This window comes from Tamandua tetradactyla, chromosome 6 (assembly GCF_023851605.1).
Source record: "Tamandua tetradactyla isolate mTamTet1 chromosome 6, mTamTet1.pri, whole genome shotgun sequence".
Lineage (NCBI taxonomy): Eukaryota > Metazoa > Chordata > Mammalia > Pilosa > Myrmecophagidae > Tamandua > Tamandua tetradactyla.
This window is the reverse complement of record NC_135332.1, coordinates 151,293,624-151,311,198: the sequence shown is the minus strand read 5'-3', so window position 1 is coordinate 151,311,198 and position 17,575 is coordinate 151,293,624. Positions and strand designations below refer to the sequence as shown.

At 38.8% G+C, this 17,575-nt stretch overlaps 1 protein-coding gene across 9 annotated transcripts in view; it reads right to left on the bottom strand.

The window, feature by feature from the left end:
• The window catches only part of OXR1 (oxidation resistance 1), a 440,301-nt gene that overhangs the window by 112,714 nt on the left and 310,012 nt on the right, over window positions 1–17,575 (bottom strand). For 2 of the 9 annotated variants that reach the window (XM_077167466.1, XM_077167469.1), the window contains exon 1: window positions 12,418–12,735. The exons of 5 other annotated variants lie outside the window; for them this stretch is intronic. In XM_077167466.1, the coding sequence (XP_077023581.1) occupies window positions 12,418–12,616 (199 nt within the window). In that variant the 5' untranslated portion in view covers window positions 12,617–12,735. Of the gene's footprint in view, window positions 1–12,148; window positions 12,258–12,417; window positions 12,736–17,575 lie in introns of those variants that run through there. 2 more of the 9 variants (XM_077167473.1, XM_077167472.1) reach the window with 2 other exon arrangements.

Below are 17,575 nucleotides of genomic sequence, written 5' to 3'. Positions count from 1 at the left end.
ATGTCCAATTAAAGCAAGTCTGTAAAAACGTCCAAATTAAGGCACCAACAACAGGTTACCTTCAACTCAAGAAAGGCGATGAAGTTCAGGGTTGCTCTCTCAACTGGAAAGGCACATGGAGCACATCCAACACATCCACTGGGATTAAAGTACTGCAGGTCCACAAGCTTCAGCAAATGTGGGCCAATATCTATGCAAAATGGCTGCTGTAGTGATAATACGCCCTTGGCTTGGACATGATTCAACCCTGTTGGTAAAGCAATAGACTCTGACATCTAAGCAGCAATCATTCCATCAGCCAGCCATGAAATTTTTCCTTGAAATGTCATGCCTCACTCTAAACCTAAGTAGCAAAAAGGGCCATCAACAATAAACACTTTCAGCATCTTCCCTCCAGGCTTGAACAAATTTTAATGTAAATATGGATTTGAACAGTATTAGAGTATTAAAGGAGCACTGAGACAGTGGCTCAGTGTCAGAGTTCTTATCTGCTATACCCAGGTTTGTAAATAAATAAATAAAAATAGTGCTAAAGAAGAAGATTAAGGAAATGGATTACAGTGGACAGCATTACTGTGAACACGTCTTTGTATCAAAATTCCAGCAAACATGGTTTATCCATTCTTACACTTGGCCTTAAAAAATTTCTGGAGAATACTAAACTTAGGCCATTTTATTTATTTTAAAATTTTAAAAGTCATATTCTCATAGAACAGTTTCTCATTTAAAAAGTGATTTATTTATTATTAAATCTACAACTTAAAAATAAAAAATGTACCCCCAGAAAAGCAAATTAACCTTATAAATACTATTGTACAGAAGAGATGAGATTATATGCATCCTTTAAAAATTAGTCTCCTTCTGGTGGTCATTTTAGGTATTTCCTAGTTGATTAAATTGTTCTAATGTTATGCTTGCTTGCAAAAAGCATATTACAAAGCTACAGTGTTCAAAACAGCATGGTACTGCCATAAAGATAGATTTACTAACTGTGTTGGTTTGAAATGATGTATGTCCCCTAGGAAAGCCATGTTTTAATCCTAATCCCATTTTGTAATGGCAGACGTTTCTTCTATTCACTACTCACTATTGTATGTTTGAAACTGTAATTAGATCATCTCCCTGGAGATGTGATTTAATCAAGAGTGGTTGTTAAGCTGGATTAGGTGACAATATGTCTCCACCCATTTGGGTGGGTCTTGATTAGTTTCTGGAGTCCTATAAAAGAGGAAACATTTTGGAGAATGAGAGATTCAGAGAGAGCAGAGCAGAACGACATAGCGACAAGAAGCAGAGCCCACCAGCGAGTGACCTTTGGAGATGAAGAAGGAAAATGTCTCCTGGGGAGCTTCATGAAACAGGGATCCAGGATCAGAAGCTAGCAGATGATGCTGTGTTCGCTACATGCCCTTCCAGATGAGAGAGGAACCATGACAGTGTTCACCATATGCCTTTCCAGATGAGAGAGAAACTCTATGTTGGCCATGTACCTTCTCATTTGAGAGAGAAACCCTGAACTTCGTTGGCCTTCTTCAACCAAGGTATCTTTCCCTGGATGCCTTAGATTGGACAGTTCTATTGACTTGTTTTAATTGGGATTTTCTCAGCCTTGGAACTGTAAACTAGCAACTGATTAAATTCCCCTTTTTAAAAGCCAATTCAGTTTCTGGTTTATTGCATTTCAACAGCTAGCAAACTAGAACACTAACCAATGTAAACTGAACTGAGTATTAAATAAAAGACCTTTGCATCCACAGACAATTGATTTTTGATAAGATGGTCAGGTTGACTCAACTGCAATAGAGCAGCCTCTTCAATAAATAGTGCTTGTAGAACTGGATACCCATATTCAAAAGAACCCCTATCTCATTCCTTATAGGAAAATTAACTCAAAATGGATCAAAGACTTTGAACATTAGAGCTACAACCGTAAAACTTTTAGAAGAAAATGTAGGGAAATAACTCAAAGATCTTGTGGCAGGAGGTGGTTTCCTAGACCTTACACCCAGAACATGAGCAATGAAAGAATAAACAGCTAAATGGACTTGTCTCAAAACTGAAAACTTTTGTATGTCAAAGGACTTTGTTCGGAAAATACAAATGCAGTCTATGCAATGGAAACCACATATCAGATAAGGGTTTAGTATTCAGAGTATACAGAGATCCTACAACTCAACAACAAAAAAAACAAACAACCCAATTAAAACATGAGCAGGGTGGTGCGATGGTGGCTCAGTGGCAGAATTCTGCCATGCCGGAGACCGAGGTTCGATTCCTGGTGCCTCCCCTTGCAAAAAAAAAAACAACACCAACAACAAAAAATGGGTAAAAGGCATGGATAGACACTTTTCCAAAGAAAAAATACAAATGGCTCAAAAGCATATGAAAAAATGCTCAACTTCACTAGCTTTTAGGGAAATGCAAATGAAAACCACAATGAGATTTCATCTCATACCTACTAGAATGGCCATTATCATAAAAACAGAAACCACATGTGCTGGAGAGGATGTGAGAAATAGGTACACTTATTCAATGTTGGTGACTGTATTATGGTGCAGCCATTCTGGAAGGTAGTTTGGCGGTTTCTCAAGGAGCTAAGTATAGAATTGCTGTATGATCCAGCAATTTTCAGAACTGAAAGCAGGGACAAAAATGGACCTTTGCAAACCAGTGTTTATAGCGGCATTAGTCACAACTGCCAAAAGAAGGAAACAGTGTAAAAAAAGTCCATTAACAGACAGATGGTTAAACAAAATGTGGTGTATAGACAACAACGGAATATTACATAGCTGTAAGACAAAATAAAGTCCTGATGCATGCAACAACATGATTGAAACTTGAGGACATTATGTTGAGTGATATAGGTCGGAAACAAAAGGACAAATACTTTATGGTTTCACTATATGAACTAATTATAATGAGCAAACTCTTGAGAGTTAAAGTTGAAAATACAGGTTATCAGGAGACAGGAAGATAGGAAGAGGGTACAGATTAGGTATTGATGCTGAAGATGTACAGAATGTTCAACAGGATTAAGTGTAAAGTTTCAGAAATGGATAGCACAGTACTGTGTGAAGGTAGCACCATATTTTAAGTATAATGAACAAAGTTGAGTGTGAGTACCGTTGAAAAAGGAAGACTAGGGGGCATGAATGACATCAGAAAAATAGAAGATAAAAACAGGGACTATATAACTTGGTAAAACCTAGAGTGGACAACGATGATGAATAAATGTACACATATAAGAAAGTTTTTATATAAGGGAGAACAAATGAATGTTACCACTACAAGGTGTTAAAAATGGGATGATATATGGAAAAATACAATTAATGCAAACTAGGTCTACAGTTAACAGTAACACTGTAATATTCTTTCATTATGTAACAAAAGCATTATACCAAAGCTAAATGTCAATAAGAGGGGGCTATAAGGGAGGGGTATGCAATTATCTTTTTTTTCCTCCTCCTCTTCTTTCTTTATGGAAGAAACAGACTTGCTCATACATGGATTGTGGTAGTGATTAAATAACTATGTGATTATCCTGGCAGCAATTGATTATACACTTAGGAAGGACTGTGCGGTGTGTGAATAAAACTTTAAAAATTAAATGGAAAGATAAAAGTGCTGGAGGTGATGTGGAGAGAGAGATATACCTATTCACTGTTGGCAGGGAAGTAGTATGGTGCAGCTCCACCAGAGAGATAGTTCCACAGGAGGAACTTAGGAGTTCCTCCTTAGGAAGCTAAGTATAGGGTTGCCATATGATTGTGCAACCCCATTATTAGGTAGATACTGAACTGAAAGCAAGGACATAAATAGATATTTACACACTGGGGTTTATGGTGGCATTATTCAAGATTTTCAATGGATGGAGGTGGCTTAAGGGTACATCCACTGGTGAACAGAAGGGCGAACAGTGGTAAATACATACAACAGATTTCTGAACAGCTGCAGGAAGGAATGAAGTCATGAGACCTGCAAGTAGATGAATGAACCTTGGGGACATTATGTTGAGTGAAATAAGCCAGAAAAGAAAAGATAAATATTGTATGGTCTGACTAATATAAACTAATTATAATGCACAAACTCTGAGAACTGAATTCTAGATTGTAGTTTATTGGGATAGAAAGTGGGCAGAGACGGTCAATCAGTGATTAAGGAGTACAGGATGTTCAATAAAACTCATTGTAAAGATTCCTAGATTGTAAACTCTTACAGCAGTCATATCTGTTCCTGAGTTTTAACAGCTACTTCTAAATCCTAAGATGCTGTGCTCTTTGTGTATAACCTGGCAGTCTCCTGGAACTTTGGGTATGTGTGACACCTGAGACTCAAAGTTGGAGTTCTGAGGCTCAGAAAGCCAGCACTGCTCCATACAGCAACTGTTAAAGAAGCTGAAAAAGAGATCAGACATCAATTAGAGATATGAATGAAATAGACCTGTCAGGACTAAGGTAAAATATAATACAGGGTAAAGAAGATAATGCCTGTAATTTTAAAACCTCAACTTCTATGTGAGACCAAAGGAAGCGATGTCTATTTGGTCCAAAATTAAAATTTTTTGTAGCACACTATCTAATCAAACCTGTCTGGTCAGTTTATATAAACAACATAATTATATTGGAACTTAGAATAGGGAATGAGATCTTGTTATTCTGTACAAGTTACTGTACTACCCTGAGACATTCCAGAGTATTTTGGTTAGAAAACAAAGGACAAGGGAAAAATGTGGAACTATCAAACTTTCACACCTGGGGAATTCTTGATATTCTCTCAAGCATTAGAGACTCCCAATTTAATAAGCCAAGACCTTGACCTTGAGCCTTCTCCTTATGAACCTTATTTCTGCAACACTGAAGCTAAGCCTACTGATAATTATGCATAAAAGTCATCCCCAGAGAATTTCTTTTGTTACTCAGGTGTGGCCTCTCTAAGCCAACTCTGCAAATAAATTCACTACCCTCCCCCTAACATGGGACATGACTCCCAGGGATGAGCCTGGCCCTGGCATCATATAATTGAGAATACCTTCTTCACCAAATAGGGGAAGAAAAATGAAACAAAATAGAGCTTCATTTGTTAGGAGGTTTTTTGTTTTTTTTTTTTTTTGGCATGGGCAGGCACTGGGAAATGAACCCAGGTCTCCTGCATGGCAGGTGAGAACTCTGCCACTGTGCCACCATTGCCCACCCTGCTATGAGATTTTAAATAGAGCCAAGAGGTCATTCTGGAGGTTACTCTTCTGCAAGTTTCATCCAGATATTGAAAACTGCCACAGTAAGTCAAGTTCTAACCTACAGTATTCCTAAAAACCCTAAAGAATACTCTGGGCTCTATCAAAGACTCTATAAGTTTTTCCTAGTAAGTTTATTTTTTCAGAAACTTAAGGCCTCCAGATTGTTCCTATGCCAGATAAGCCCTGAAATCTAGAGGTACCAGTCTCTCCAAGAACATAAACCACTGTCAATTCTTCATCCCATAAGGTCAAATCCCTTCCAGTCTGAAGAAGTTAAGATGATAACTGCCCAAATATCCCTGAAGATTGAGAGAATGATCAAATATAAGGGAGAAGGCGTAACTGGAAATTAGGATTTAACAAATGATTATGACTACTGAATATATTGAATTTATGTATAAAAGAAATACAGATTTTTTGTTTTTTTCTAGTGTATTAGAAGAGCTAGAAGGAAATACCTAAAATTGTTGAACTGTAACCCGATAGCCTGGATCTTTGATAATGATATTATAACTATACATAGCTTTTATTGTGTGACCATGTGATTGTAAAAACCTTGTGACTGACACACCCTTTAACCAGCATATGATTAGATAAGTAATAGAGACAAAACAATAATAATAGGAGGGGAAATAAGGGGTATGGGATGTTTGGGGTTTTCTTTTTTTTTTTTTTTTTTTGCTTGGGCAGGTACCGGGAATTGAACCCGGGTCTCTAGCATGGCAGGTGAGAACTCTGACTGCAGAGCCACTATGACCTGCCCTGGGTTTTCTTTTTTATTGCTATTCCTTTTTGGAAATAATGGAAATGTTCTAAAATTGACTGTGGTGACAAATGCACAGCTATATGATGATTCCATGAGCCACTGAGTGTATATTCCGGATGGATTATATGGTGTGTGAATATATATCAATCAAATAGCACACAAAAAACAATTACACAGCTATACATTCTAAATTAGATTCACAGGACTAATTTGCACACACTCTAATAAGCCTAATCCTCTGATAAGACCAATACTTTAAAACCTAAATACCAATTATTCATAGACTTAATTCAAAAAATATTAATACTATGCATTTAATAATTTTCATCATTTTTTGCATTTGTTCTAGCCTTTCTTATGTGCTAATAAAATGTGCCCACTAAAGAAAGTAGTGGTTCTCAAAAACTGATTCCTGGAGCAGCAGCAGCTGTATTACTTGGGAAAAGGGCACATTCTTGAGCCCCAACCAAGACCTACACAAACAGTCGCTCTGGGGAAAGGGCCCAGCAAACCTGTTTTTTTTTTTTTTTTTAAGCATTGCAGGAGATTCTGATGCATGCTAAAATTTAAGAACCACTGCACTAGGGTAAAGGTGTCATTCATATTTTAAACTTCAACTGTGTGAGACCAAAGGGAGAGATATTTATTGGTGAAAAATTTATATTAGGTTAGCGCATTATCTAATTTAACTTGTATGGTCAGTTGAGTTCAACACTGTAAGTACATGGAATCTTGAATAGGGCATGCGATCTTGTTGGTTTGTCCAGGTTGGTGTGATGCCCTGATACATGCCAGGGTAATGTGGGCATTGAAAAAAGAAGTATTTGCAAAGTCCCCTTGGGAGACTGGGGAGAAAGGAGGAAATATTCAACTTCCCCATATGGAAAATTCCTGACATTCTTGCAAGCAGTGGGGACAACCGAATCAATAGCTTGAAACCTTGATCTTGGGGTTCGCCCCTATGAAAACACTTATTCCTGCAAAGGATAAGCTAAGCCTATTTAAAATTATGCCTAAGAGTCACCCCCAGTCACCCCAACCTCATTTGTTGCTCCAGTGTGGCCTCTCCTCTCTCTAACCCAACCCAGCAGGTGAACTCACTGCCCTCTTCCCTATGTGGGACATGACTCCCAGGGATATAAATCTCCCTGGCAATGTGGGACAGAACTCCCAGGATTTGCCGGGACCAGCATCATGGGATTTTGACAAAGCCTTCTTGACCAAAAGGGGGAATACAGAAATGAGACAAAATAAAGTCTCCTTGACTGAGAGATTTCAAACAGAGTTGACTGGTTATCCTGAAGATTATTCTTATGCATTATATAGATAACCCTTTTTAGTTTATGGTGTATTGAAATGGCTAGAGGGAAGTACCTGAAACTGTTGAGCTGTGTTTCAGTAGCCTTGATTCTTGTAGATGATTGTACAATAATATAACTTTTACAACATAATTCTGTGATTGTAAAAACCTTGTGTCTGATGATCCTTTTATCCAGGGTATGGACAGATAAGTAAAAATATATATATATGGATAAAAATAAATAAATAATAGGAGAGATAAGGAGTAAAATAAATTGGATAGATTGATATACTAGTGATCAATGAGAGGAAGGGGTAAGGGGTATGGGATATATGAGTTTTTTTCTTTATTTCTTTTTCTGGAGTGATAACAAATGTTCTAAAAACAATCATGATGATGAATACACAACTATGCAATGCTATTGTGAGACACTGATTTTACATCATGCATGGACTGTATGTGTGTGATTTGTCAATAAAAATATTTTTTAAAAATTAAATACTTCGATGTGCAACCCTAAGTAAAGTCTTTTTAAAAATAAAATAGCCTAAAAAAAAAAAAAACAAAACCACTACAGTACTGTAAACTCAATTTCTTAGAGCAGTTTTGTCCTAGAACAATAGGCAATTCAACATACCATAGATCAGCCACCCTCTGAGATAAGTAGCAATTCTAAAATAGGCAAATTTATCTCATGATTGAAAACAGCTGCAATAAAGAAACAATATTATGAACTCAAACCAGCTGGGACTACCATCAGAACAGGTTGGGGTTGTTTATCAATCAGAGACCCTCTCCCCAACCCAGATAGAAGAAGGTTATATTCTTCTATCACTAACCTATAGGGAAGTTACTTTTTATAGTTACTGTAATAGTTGGCAGGCAAGTCCACATTTGGTCTTTTCTGGGTTCAAGGTGAGCCAACATCTATCTCTTCCAGATAGTTTGGCTTGACATTTCGAATCTAAAATTAACTTTCTCAAAACTTTTTTGGGTTTTGCATTTACAGCTCAGTCATTTTAATGTCATCTTTCTGACTCCTAAAGAAACTCTTTAATGACAATTTATCCTATCCTTCACAATCTTACCTAATTCTTTTGTAACTTCTTTTAACTTTAACACCTTACATGTGAGACAGAATTCTGCTTTCTTCTCACATTTTTTGCTTGTATAAGCAGGGACAGAACACTTAAAAATGGGTTCTGCATCTCTCTCATGTCTTCATTTGGTTCAGTTCCCTCATGCAAAAAATGGGGTAATAGTACCTAACTCACAGGATTGTTATTAGAATTGGGTAAAACATATTTGCTCAGTGTCTGCCCCATGGAAAATGCTCACAGCAGCTATCATTATAATTGTTACTGCTGTTGTTACTATTATAATCTTCATTAATACTCCATCAATACCAATAATTGTTACCCCTTTTTAATACAAGTAAAAGATGTTAGTTTTTTTTAACCTAACCTCTGCAAGAGTAGGTTGGTAACCCCTTTTATACATCCACTCTCACAGCATATTTCATTTCCCCATTATAACACCCACTAGTTATAAATTTCTTGTTAAATGCCTATTTTTTTTCAACCAGACAAGATAACTAATAGGCCTCACAGAGAGGTTGTTGAGGATTAAATATATAAAGTGCTTCAGAAGAATGCCTAACACATAGTAAGCACTATATACGTGTCACCTATTATTATTATTTCACATTGAATTTTCTTGCTGTAAACATGGAGTGAAATTAATTCTGTCCCAGAATTTGTTTTAATGGACTTGGATTTGAAGCCCCAGCTTAATAAAACAATTTAATAAAATGCAATTTCTGATTTTGTTCTTAAAATAACTCTTGGAAGATCAGTTCAACAATTTGCATCTAAGGCCCAGAGATAGTATTAAAAGACTCAAAGGACCCACATTCAAGGTTACAAGAAATACTGGTCACTGGGATTAGCATAAGAATAGCCATTTCAGTATAACTGGTCCCAACACTACTTCCACTACGGCCCCCAACAACAGACAAAAGAAGAGATTAGGACTGAAAAGAAGACTCCAGCTTCTACCCCTTTTCCCAACACCAAAGGAGTATGCATCAAGGATGAGTATGCATCAGGGATGAAAGGGTGGTTAAGCATTTGCGAGCATGAGACCACAGCACCTCTCTAGACCAAACCTAACCTGGAATGAGAACTGGAGGTTGGTAGATGGGTGAAGCTTTAAATTGAATATAAGACTGAAATTTTAAAATGAAGGAACTGAGTCTTAAATAACTGAAGGATACTGCTTAAGAGTTTAAAATAGAAAAGAAAGTATAATAGAACTAAGTTTAAAGAGTCCTGTCATCAAGCAGGAAAAGAAGGTTTGCTGCCATAACACAGCTGGGATAGTATATAATAAAAATGGTCTCATGTTTATAAGTTCAGACTCTTAACTAAACTAGGTAAGTCTATACAGCTTCATTAATTTCCATAAGGTCTAGTAAAGTGAATGCTTCACAAGACAACACAATATGGACTTTCAAGACTACTTCTCCAAATAAGAGCTATACTTAAGGGGCAAAACTTTGTTTTTGGAAGTCAAATCATAATTTATCCTTTAAGCAACACTATACATAAGTATTATATATAAATGTTTCCTTTGCAGTTGTTATTAACTATAGCAATAATATTTTAAGTTCTTATTATGTCTAAATCCCAATTATAGTTTTCCCTAAGATGACAAAGCCAGAAACATGAAAAGCAAGTAAGAGCAAAATCAGCCACCATGGAGAGTAGTAAAGGCACAGAACAATGGCATGAAGAGTTAGGTAGGTGGTTTGTTAATAGAAAAAATAAAACCAGAAAGTTTTACCCAAGTTTTATTACATCCATCCTTAATCTATCCAGGGTAAAATTATTCTATCAACATCATTACCAAACGCGAAATGGTGAGAAGCAAGATTAGTAACAAGAAATTGGGTTCTGGAGTACAGCCAACCTACAAGCGTGGAATTATCTATGCAAGAAATAATACACATTACTTATTAAATACAGCAGGAACCTTAAGAAGCTGTTACAAAATGCTGAAATAAGGGCAGTCATAAACAGGAGCAGAGGAAATCTTTCAATCAGACAGTCATTCTGAAGGACACAAATTCAAAGGAGTATCTTATAGCCCAAACATCTGGTAGGCAGCTGCAAAGAATAGAGTTTCCCTTCTTTAAGGACAGACTAGCTAGAATTAAATACCATTTATTTTTTAACTATATGCAGTTGCTATTCAAAAAAGACCATTTGGAAAGTTACACTTAGTGGCAGGAGGTGATTAAACTAGTGCAGGAGCACCAATTTCTGACTGCCTTCAGAACTTTATATCATAATTTCATCGACTATACAATGATTTTGCTCCCTGATGGTTGTTTCCTTGGCACGGTCAACTACCTTTTTCATCAGTTCTGGCTCCGAAGAAAACGGAGCAAAAGAACTGAGAACTTTTCAGATCATCTAGTTCAACCATATTTTAGAAATGAGAAGTAAGAAAAAAGACCCAGAGATTAACTTGTCTAAAAGAATTTGGACAATACTAGGATATACCTGCTCACATCACTGGGGTCATACCGCTACATCACAAAGCCTCTCTCATTTGCATCAGATTTGGGGGCACCACGAACAGTACAGAATATCCCCTGAATTTGTAAGACAATTTCAATAAAAGAATTTGTAAAACATTTTGAAGATGCTATTCTGAAGAGGGGAGCCAGATATATTTGAGTGATCAGTAAATGTTTTTGAACAATCAGATGGAATGTTTGGCCATATTTATTAAATACTGATCATACTGCTTTGTAGTTAGTTTACCACATACTTCTAAATTCTCCACCTATCTCGAGGCTGGTCACATACAAACTGTTTTCAGTTAGGCAACTTCCTCATCCCTGGTCCCATCTTTAGAAGGATTTTGCATCTGGTTAACGTCCTTCAGTGCAAAAACAAAGTATTCCCTCCCCCTTTCCATTTTCTACATCCACAAACAGGAAGTTCTGAAGACAGAACATAGTTTAAATCCAGTGAGGAAAAATTATTAAAATGTTTAAAGGCTAAGTGTTTTCAAGGAACTAGATAGGGAAATACTCTCGTGATCTAGCTCTCTGTGCCACCCTACGGTTAGATTTTAACATGCAAATTTCTTCAAAGCTTAAATTACAGACCTACACAATAAAGGACCTCACGGTTTCACTGCTTTAAAGTGAATGGCAGGACGTGGGATTAAGGATAAATTTTACATTCTTTGTGTTTTTCTGTTTACAAAACTCTCTAATGCTCATATTTACTATCATAACCCCAAAACATACACTAAAACAAGTAACAAAAATAAAATATGACCTGTTACCCTAAAGAAAGCCGACAGTACAACAACAGTTACCACGCGCATCATATACTACGTCTATTTAGCAAGCGCTCTTAAAATTTCTTTAAGATATCAGTATCATGCCAAGATGATTTTTTTCAAAGACTGGTACAACGCCACTATGATGAAAGAAAACAACTGTCAGTACAAACGATAATCAAGAAAAAGTTCTAAGTCCTGCCACATCAAAACAAGATGCAGCCTTTCAAAATACATGACACAAAAGTCAGTTGGGATTCGGATTAAATCAAGCATTTAGCTTTTATTTTTAAGTGCTGAGGTGAATTCTAACAGTAGGCAAATATCAATCAAAAGACTGACCCAAACCCAAACAAAGCCGGGTACGGCGTTTTTAACAATCTTGAAAGACGAAAAAAAAAAAAAAAAAACACACACACACACATGCACGTCATAATTGGTTCAATATTCACTTCCCAGTGGGAGGGGAAGAAGTAGGCGATCATACCCTTGCAATACTTGGTGGGTAAAGAAAGTCGAGTCCGGGTGAAGAAAGCAGGAAGAGCAGAGCAGGAAGAGGCACAACGCAGGCATTTCAGTCTCGGGTCCCCAGAGCAGAAGCAGGCCCTCCCGCGCGCCCGGGTCCCGCCTCCTGGCCCTGCGCCTCAGGCACACCTGCAACACCCCGCCGCGCGACCCCCGCCCACCCGGCTCGCGTCCGCCGCCACCCCCCTAGACTGCTGAGCTGCGCGGGAAGCGAGGGAAGGGTGGGCTCACCAGGTCCCTCCGGGCAGGACGGGGCCGGGAGCCGGTGGGGCGGGGAACCGCACCCGGGGTCCCCCTGGGCGGGCTCCCTCAGGTAATCCTCGAAGCGCACCTGCCGGGCTTCGCCGCCACCCCCGAGCCCCCACAGGCGGCTGGCGGTACCCCGCAGGAGGCGCCCGCTCTTCCCCGTGAACGTGGTCAAGTACTCCATGCTGCCGCGGGACAGGCCGCGGGGCACGGGCTGAGGAGGGCGACGGTTTCCGCGGCTAACGCGCCAGCCCGCCCGTCAGACCCGACCAGGAGCTGTGGCTCCGCGCGCCTCACTGGAGGCGGGGGTGGGGGGGTAGGGGGCGTTTCCGCGTGGCCCGGGGGCGGGCCATAGGGAAACTGCGTCGGGGGAGCAGAAGTTGGACAAAAGTTTTTCAGAAGTTTTTTTTTATCGCTTCCCAATGCCTAGTTAGCAAAACTTAAATGAAAAAGAAGCTGTGTACCGCCCTGGATGCACAGAGGGTCGGAAAGGGGGCGGCAGATAAACAAGCTGGACCGGATGTGTACGATCCCGCTCCCCCACCCCCCCCGCGCTGTGCATCTTGGAGCCGCCTACCCGGCCCAGTCCCGCCGCGTCCCAGACCCGACCGGACTTTCAGGGCTGCAGAGGGAAGGAGGGGGTGGAGGCTGAGGCCCGTCGCTGGAGCGCAGAGCAGGGGACAAAAATATCGCTCGGAGAAGCTTTGCTGGGGCTTCCAAAGAGTCGGGGGCCTCAAAAAAAGAGTGCCAGAAAGTTTCATAGTGTGGATGTGGTTGGGGTTGGGTGGGGTGGGCACAGTCCACATAACACTTTCGCAGCTTGTAATTACTTGCAGGGAGAGGGCGTATGTTTTAAGACTGTAACCACAGTTACAGCATAATCAAGCCCGATGATAAGGCTTTCTATGAGACCCATCTTTGTAAAATAAACATTAGTAGTCACATGGTAAGTTTACTGTGGCATTTTGAGCTGATATTAGAATTCGACAGTGCATGAATCCAGTCCTGTGAGGCACGGTAGTTAAGGGCTTTCGTGGGCAGGGCTGTCTTTTAGGGACAAAGAACCTTATCTTCCTTTAGACAGCGAAAGAGCAATGACTTTGACATACCATTTATTACTCGATTTTGTTTCCTGTGAGATGTGGTTATTTTTACTTTCTCAGCTATGTGTAGCCCTTTCAGTTTTCTGATTAAATAAATCGATCCTCTTTTCTGTAATCACCATTATACTAATGTATTAGAAGAAAAGTGATGGATTACTTCTGAGTTGAAGAGTTAATCATTCCAAATAATGGAATCCAGAGTATCTTGCAGGCATTTAGGCTCCTTACAAAACCATTAAAGATCCCCCCTTCCTTTTTTTTAATGGTCTGATCCCCCACTCTGCATTTTCACTCAAGTCTGTTAGACCAATGTCACCATTCCAACATCAGAAACACCCCCGTCATACCTGTAAAAATACAGACTATCTGGGCTGCACCCCCAGAGGGTCCTATTCACAGTATTATGGGAAGCAGACCCAAGAGTCCCCATATCAGCATCATTCATGTGTTCAGATGTGCTGATTGGGAAAATACTGCTCCAGATTTCCTTTCGTACCCACTAAGGGCACATTTAGTAGATGCTAAGTAGCCCCTGGCTATTTCTGAGAATTCCATTTGATAAGAAAGCATTACTTAGCACCACTTCTAAGTTCTCTCCTAGGCTTAGTAAACTTTAAAAATCGAATGACTTAAATCTAATCCTGATAAACCAAATTGAATGGGACTTTTTTTCTAATTATTTTGTATCTTCCCAAAAGGACTATTTGCTATTTCGTTTGTGTTAAGCATATCCATTTATGAGTTTGAATTTTCTACACCTGATTAAATCTGCACTTTTACGTGCAACTTTAGCCGAAACCTATACTATACAAATTCAGATACAGGTTTACAGGCATTTAACCCATCAGTTTTCTCTGCTATTTCATGGAAGGCTAGAGCTGCTAGAGAAAAAAATGTATGACCTTGATTGAGTGCTTCATGCATTTTTATTTTATTTTATTAACTCAGCTGAGCCTCCAAAATCCTTTTACTCATGTATTCAGCTGTTTTCTATTTTCTACATTTGTTGTCTGACCCCTTGCCATTTTCCTGAAGTTCCCAAATTCATCACTGGCACACATTATTTTGCCTTCTACATAATCCAGAAAATAATAGGCCAACAAATATGAACACATTTTTTCCCCTATTCCCCTTCATATCTACATACATGCTCATCTCCATATCCTAAATCATCCTTAACTCCTGCCTTGGAAGTAGGGAGGTGCTTAATCCTGTCCAACCTCACATCTTCCAAATTACTCCTGAATTTAGTCTGAATTATGTTCTCTGTGACCTGTTGGCCTTACTATTCCTCTCTTATTCTTCCTCTCCCCCTCCACTTCAGTTCTTCCACTTTATCCTACATCAGCCACATAAATGCTTCCCATTCTTAAAAAAAGAAAGTTTCCTTAAAATGGTGCAACTGCTGTTTAAAGCAGTTTGGCAGTTCCTCAAAAAGTTAAACATAGAAATACCATATGACCAGACAATTCCACTCTTAGGTATACAGCGTAGAGAATTTGAAAGCAGGGGCTCAAACAGATACTTGTACACAAATGTTCATAGTAATATTATTCACAATAGCCAAAAGGTAGAAACAATTTAAAGTGTTCTTCAATAGATGAACGATAAACAAAATGTGGTATATCCGCACAGTGAAATATTATTCAGTCATAAAAAGGAATGAAGTGTTGATACACACTCTCTCTCTCACTGTCTTTCTATTCCTGCTGCCCTATCAATTCTTTAAATGAAAATGTTTCTATAATCTGTCCTCACTTCCATTTGTTTTATTTGGATGACTGAATTTACTTCATTGATTGCAACTATCACAAAATGCTGTTGACAAATTAAATCTGACCTTTTCCCCCAATCTTACCGTCAGACTTGCATTAGGAAGACTTGCCTACCTAACAACTCAACACCTGGAGCATACAAACTATATGATAGTTTCAAACTATCTGATCAAAACAACCATTTTTTGCCTTCTCAGATCTCTTTCTTTGCCTGCATTAACTTTCTCAGATCATAGCATCACAATGCATATAGTTCTCTTTAACTAATCTCATTATTTCCCCTTCCTTTACCCAGTCCGAAAAGTCTGTTTTTATCAATCACATCCACTCCAGGCCATCTTAGCCTCTCCCTTGATTAAGGCTATAGCCTCCTTACATGATTCACCTTAAATAATTCTCTTCACTGCCATACCCTTTATGTCCTATGACCACAACTCATCTGCAAAAAAATATCTGACTATGTCACTCCCCTGCTAAAAGATGTCTGGTGGATCCCTAGAGCCCACAGGAAGAAATTTACTCCTATACGCCCAAATAACTTTCCAGCTTCAAATCCTACCGTTTCCCTGGATACACCTTGCAGTTTCACTCCTTCTCACTTTTGCTAATCTGGCTTGTCTGCCTAGAGGGCCTTCTTCCCTACCTCACTGTCTGCCTACTTTACATGCCAGACCAGCTGAACTGTTGGCTTTTCTGTGAAACTATCTCTGATCTCACTCATTGTGTGCTCCTCTGAGATTTCAGAGCACTATGTTCCTATTTCTTATATTTTGCAAATCACATTGTTTCACAATGGTAGGCCACCTCTTACTGCAAAGTCTTATGTCACATTTGTCTTTACATGCCCAGCATGTAAAGTGAATTGTAGGTATATGTGAAATACTTAAGGCAATCCTCCATGTAGAATGGGCATGCATTTTCACTTAGCAAAGACAGTAAACAGGCTCTTTAATCTTTTTTTCCTACAAAATGCCAATTTTTCTAATTGAATGTCTCATTATTAATAGCAGAATATTTTGGTGAGAGTGAGTAGAAACTACCATGTTCATATATTCCTGGTGGGAGTGATGAGTAGTACAACCCTTGGAAGTTTATTTAAAAGAAACTATCAATATTTTTAAAGCATAAAAATTTTGACTCAAGGGTGGGCCACGGTGGCTCAGCAGGTAAGAGTGCTTGCCTTCATGCCCGAGGACCCGGGTTCGTTTCCCGGTGCCTGCCCACGTAAAAAAAAAAAAAAAAAAAAAAAAAACTGACTCAAACCTCACTTCTTGTTATTTATTCTATTGATTTACACAGGCCTGTATGAAATGTTGTACTTTTCTAATAACAATAACAAAATATAACTAATAAGGAAGCTATTAAATAAATTATGAGTCTACATAATGGAATTTTATTGAGCCATTAAAGACAACTAGTTGTTGGTGGAACTGATTTTTAAGATACTTTTTACGAGGGAAAACAGGATGCAGAGCACTGTACGTAGTATGCTTCCATTTTAAAAGTAACATAAGTTATATATATGTATCCACAAATATATGAAATATTTCTGAACACATATACAAGAAACTATTAATGTGCTTGCATTCTGGGAGGAGAATGAGGTAGCAGGTGGGCGGGGTTAGAAGAAGCCTTAGTTTTCATTATCTATACAACGTGCGGGGAACTCCTATTTACAAATCATTGTTTTTTAACTTAGAAGAAAAGAAAAGAAAATGGACCTTGTGCCAGTTTGAAAGGATGCACACACCCTAGAAAAGCCATGTTTTAATCCTAATTCCATTTTGTAAAGGCAGCCATTTCTTCTAATCTCTATTCAGTACTGTATGCTTGAAACTTTAATTAGATCATCTCCCTGGAGATGTGATTTAATCAAGAGTGGTTGTTAAACTGGATTAGGTGTAGATGTGTCTCCATCTATTCCAGGTGGGTCTTGATTATTTTACTGGAATCCTATAAAAGAGGAAACGTTTTGGAGAAAGGAAGAGATTCTGAGAGAGCAGAACGACATAGCCACAAGAAACAGAGTCCACCAGCCAGAGACCTTTGGAGATGAAGAAGGAAAATGTCTCCCAGGGAGCTTCATGAAACAGGAAGCCAGGAGAGAAAGTTAGCAGATGCCATATTTGCCACGTGCTTTTCCAGACGAGAGAGAAACCCTGACGATGATTGCCATGTGCTTCCTTACTTGAGAGAGAAACCCTGAACTTCATCAGCCTGCTTGAACAAGGTATCTTTCCTGGATGCCTTAGATTGGACATTTCT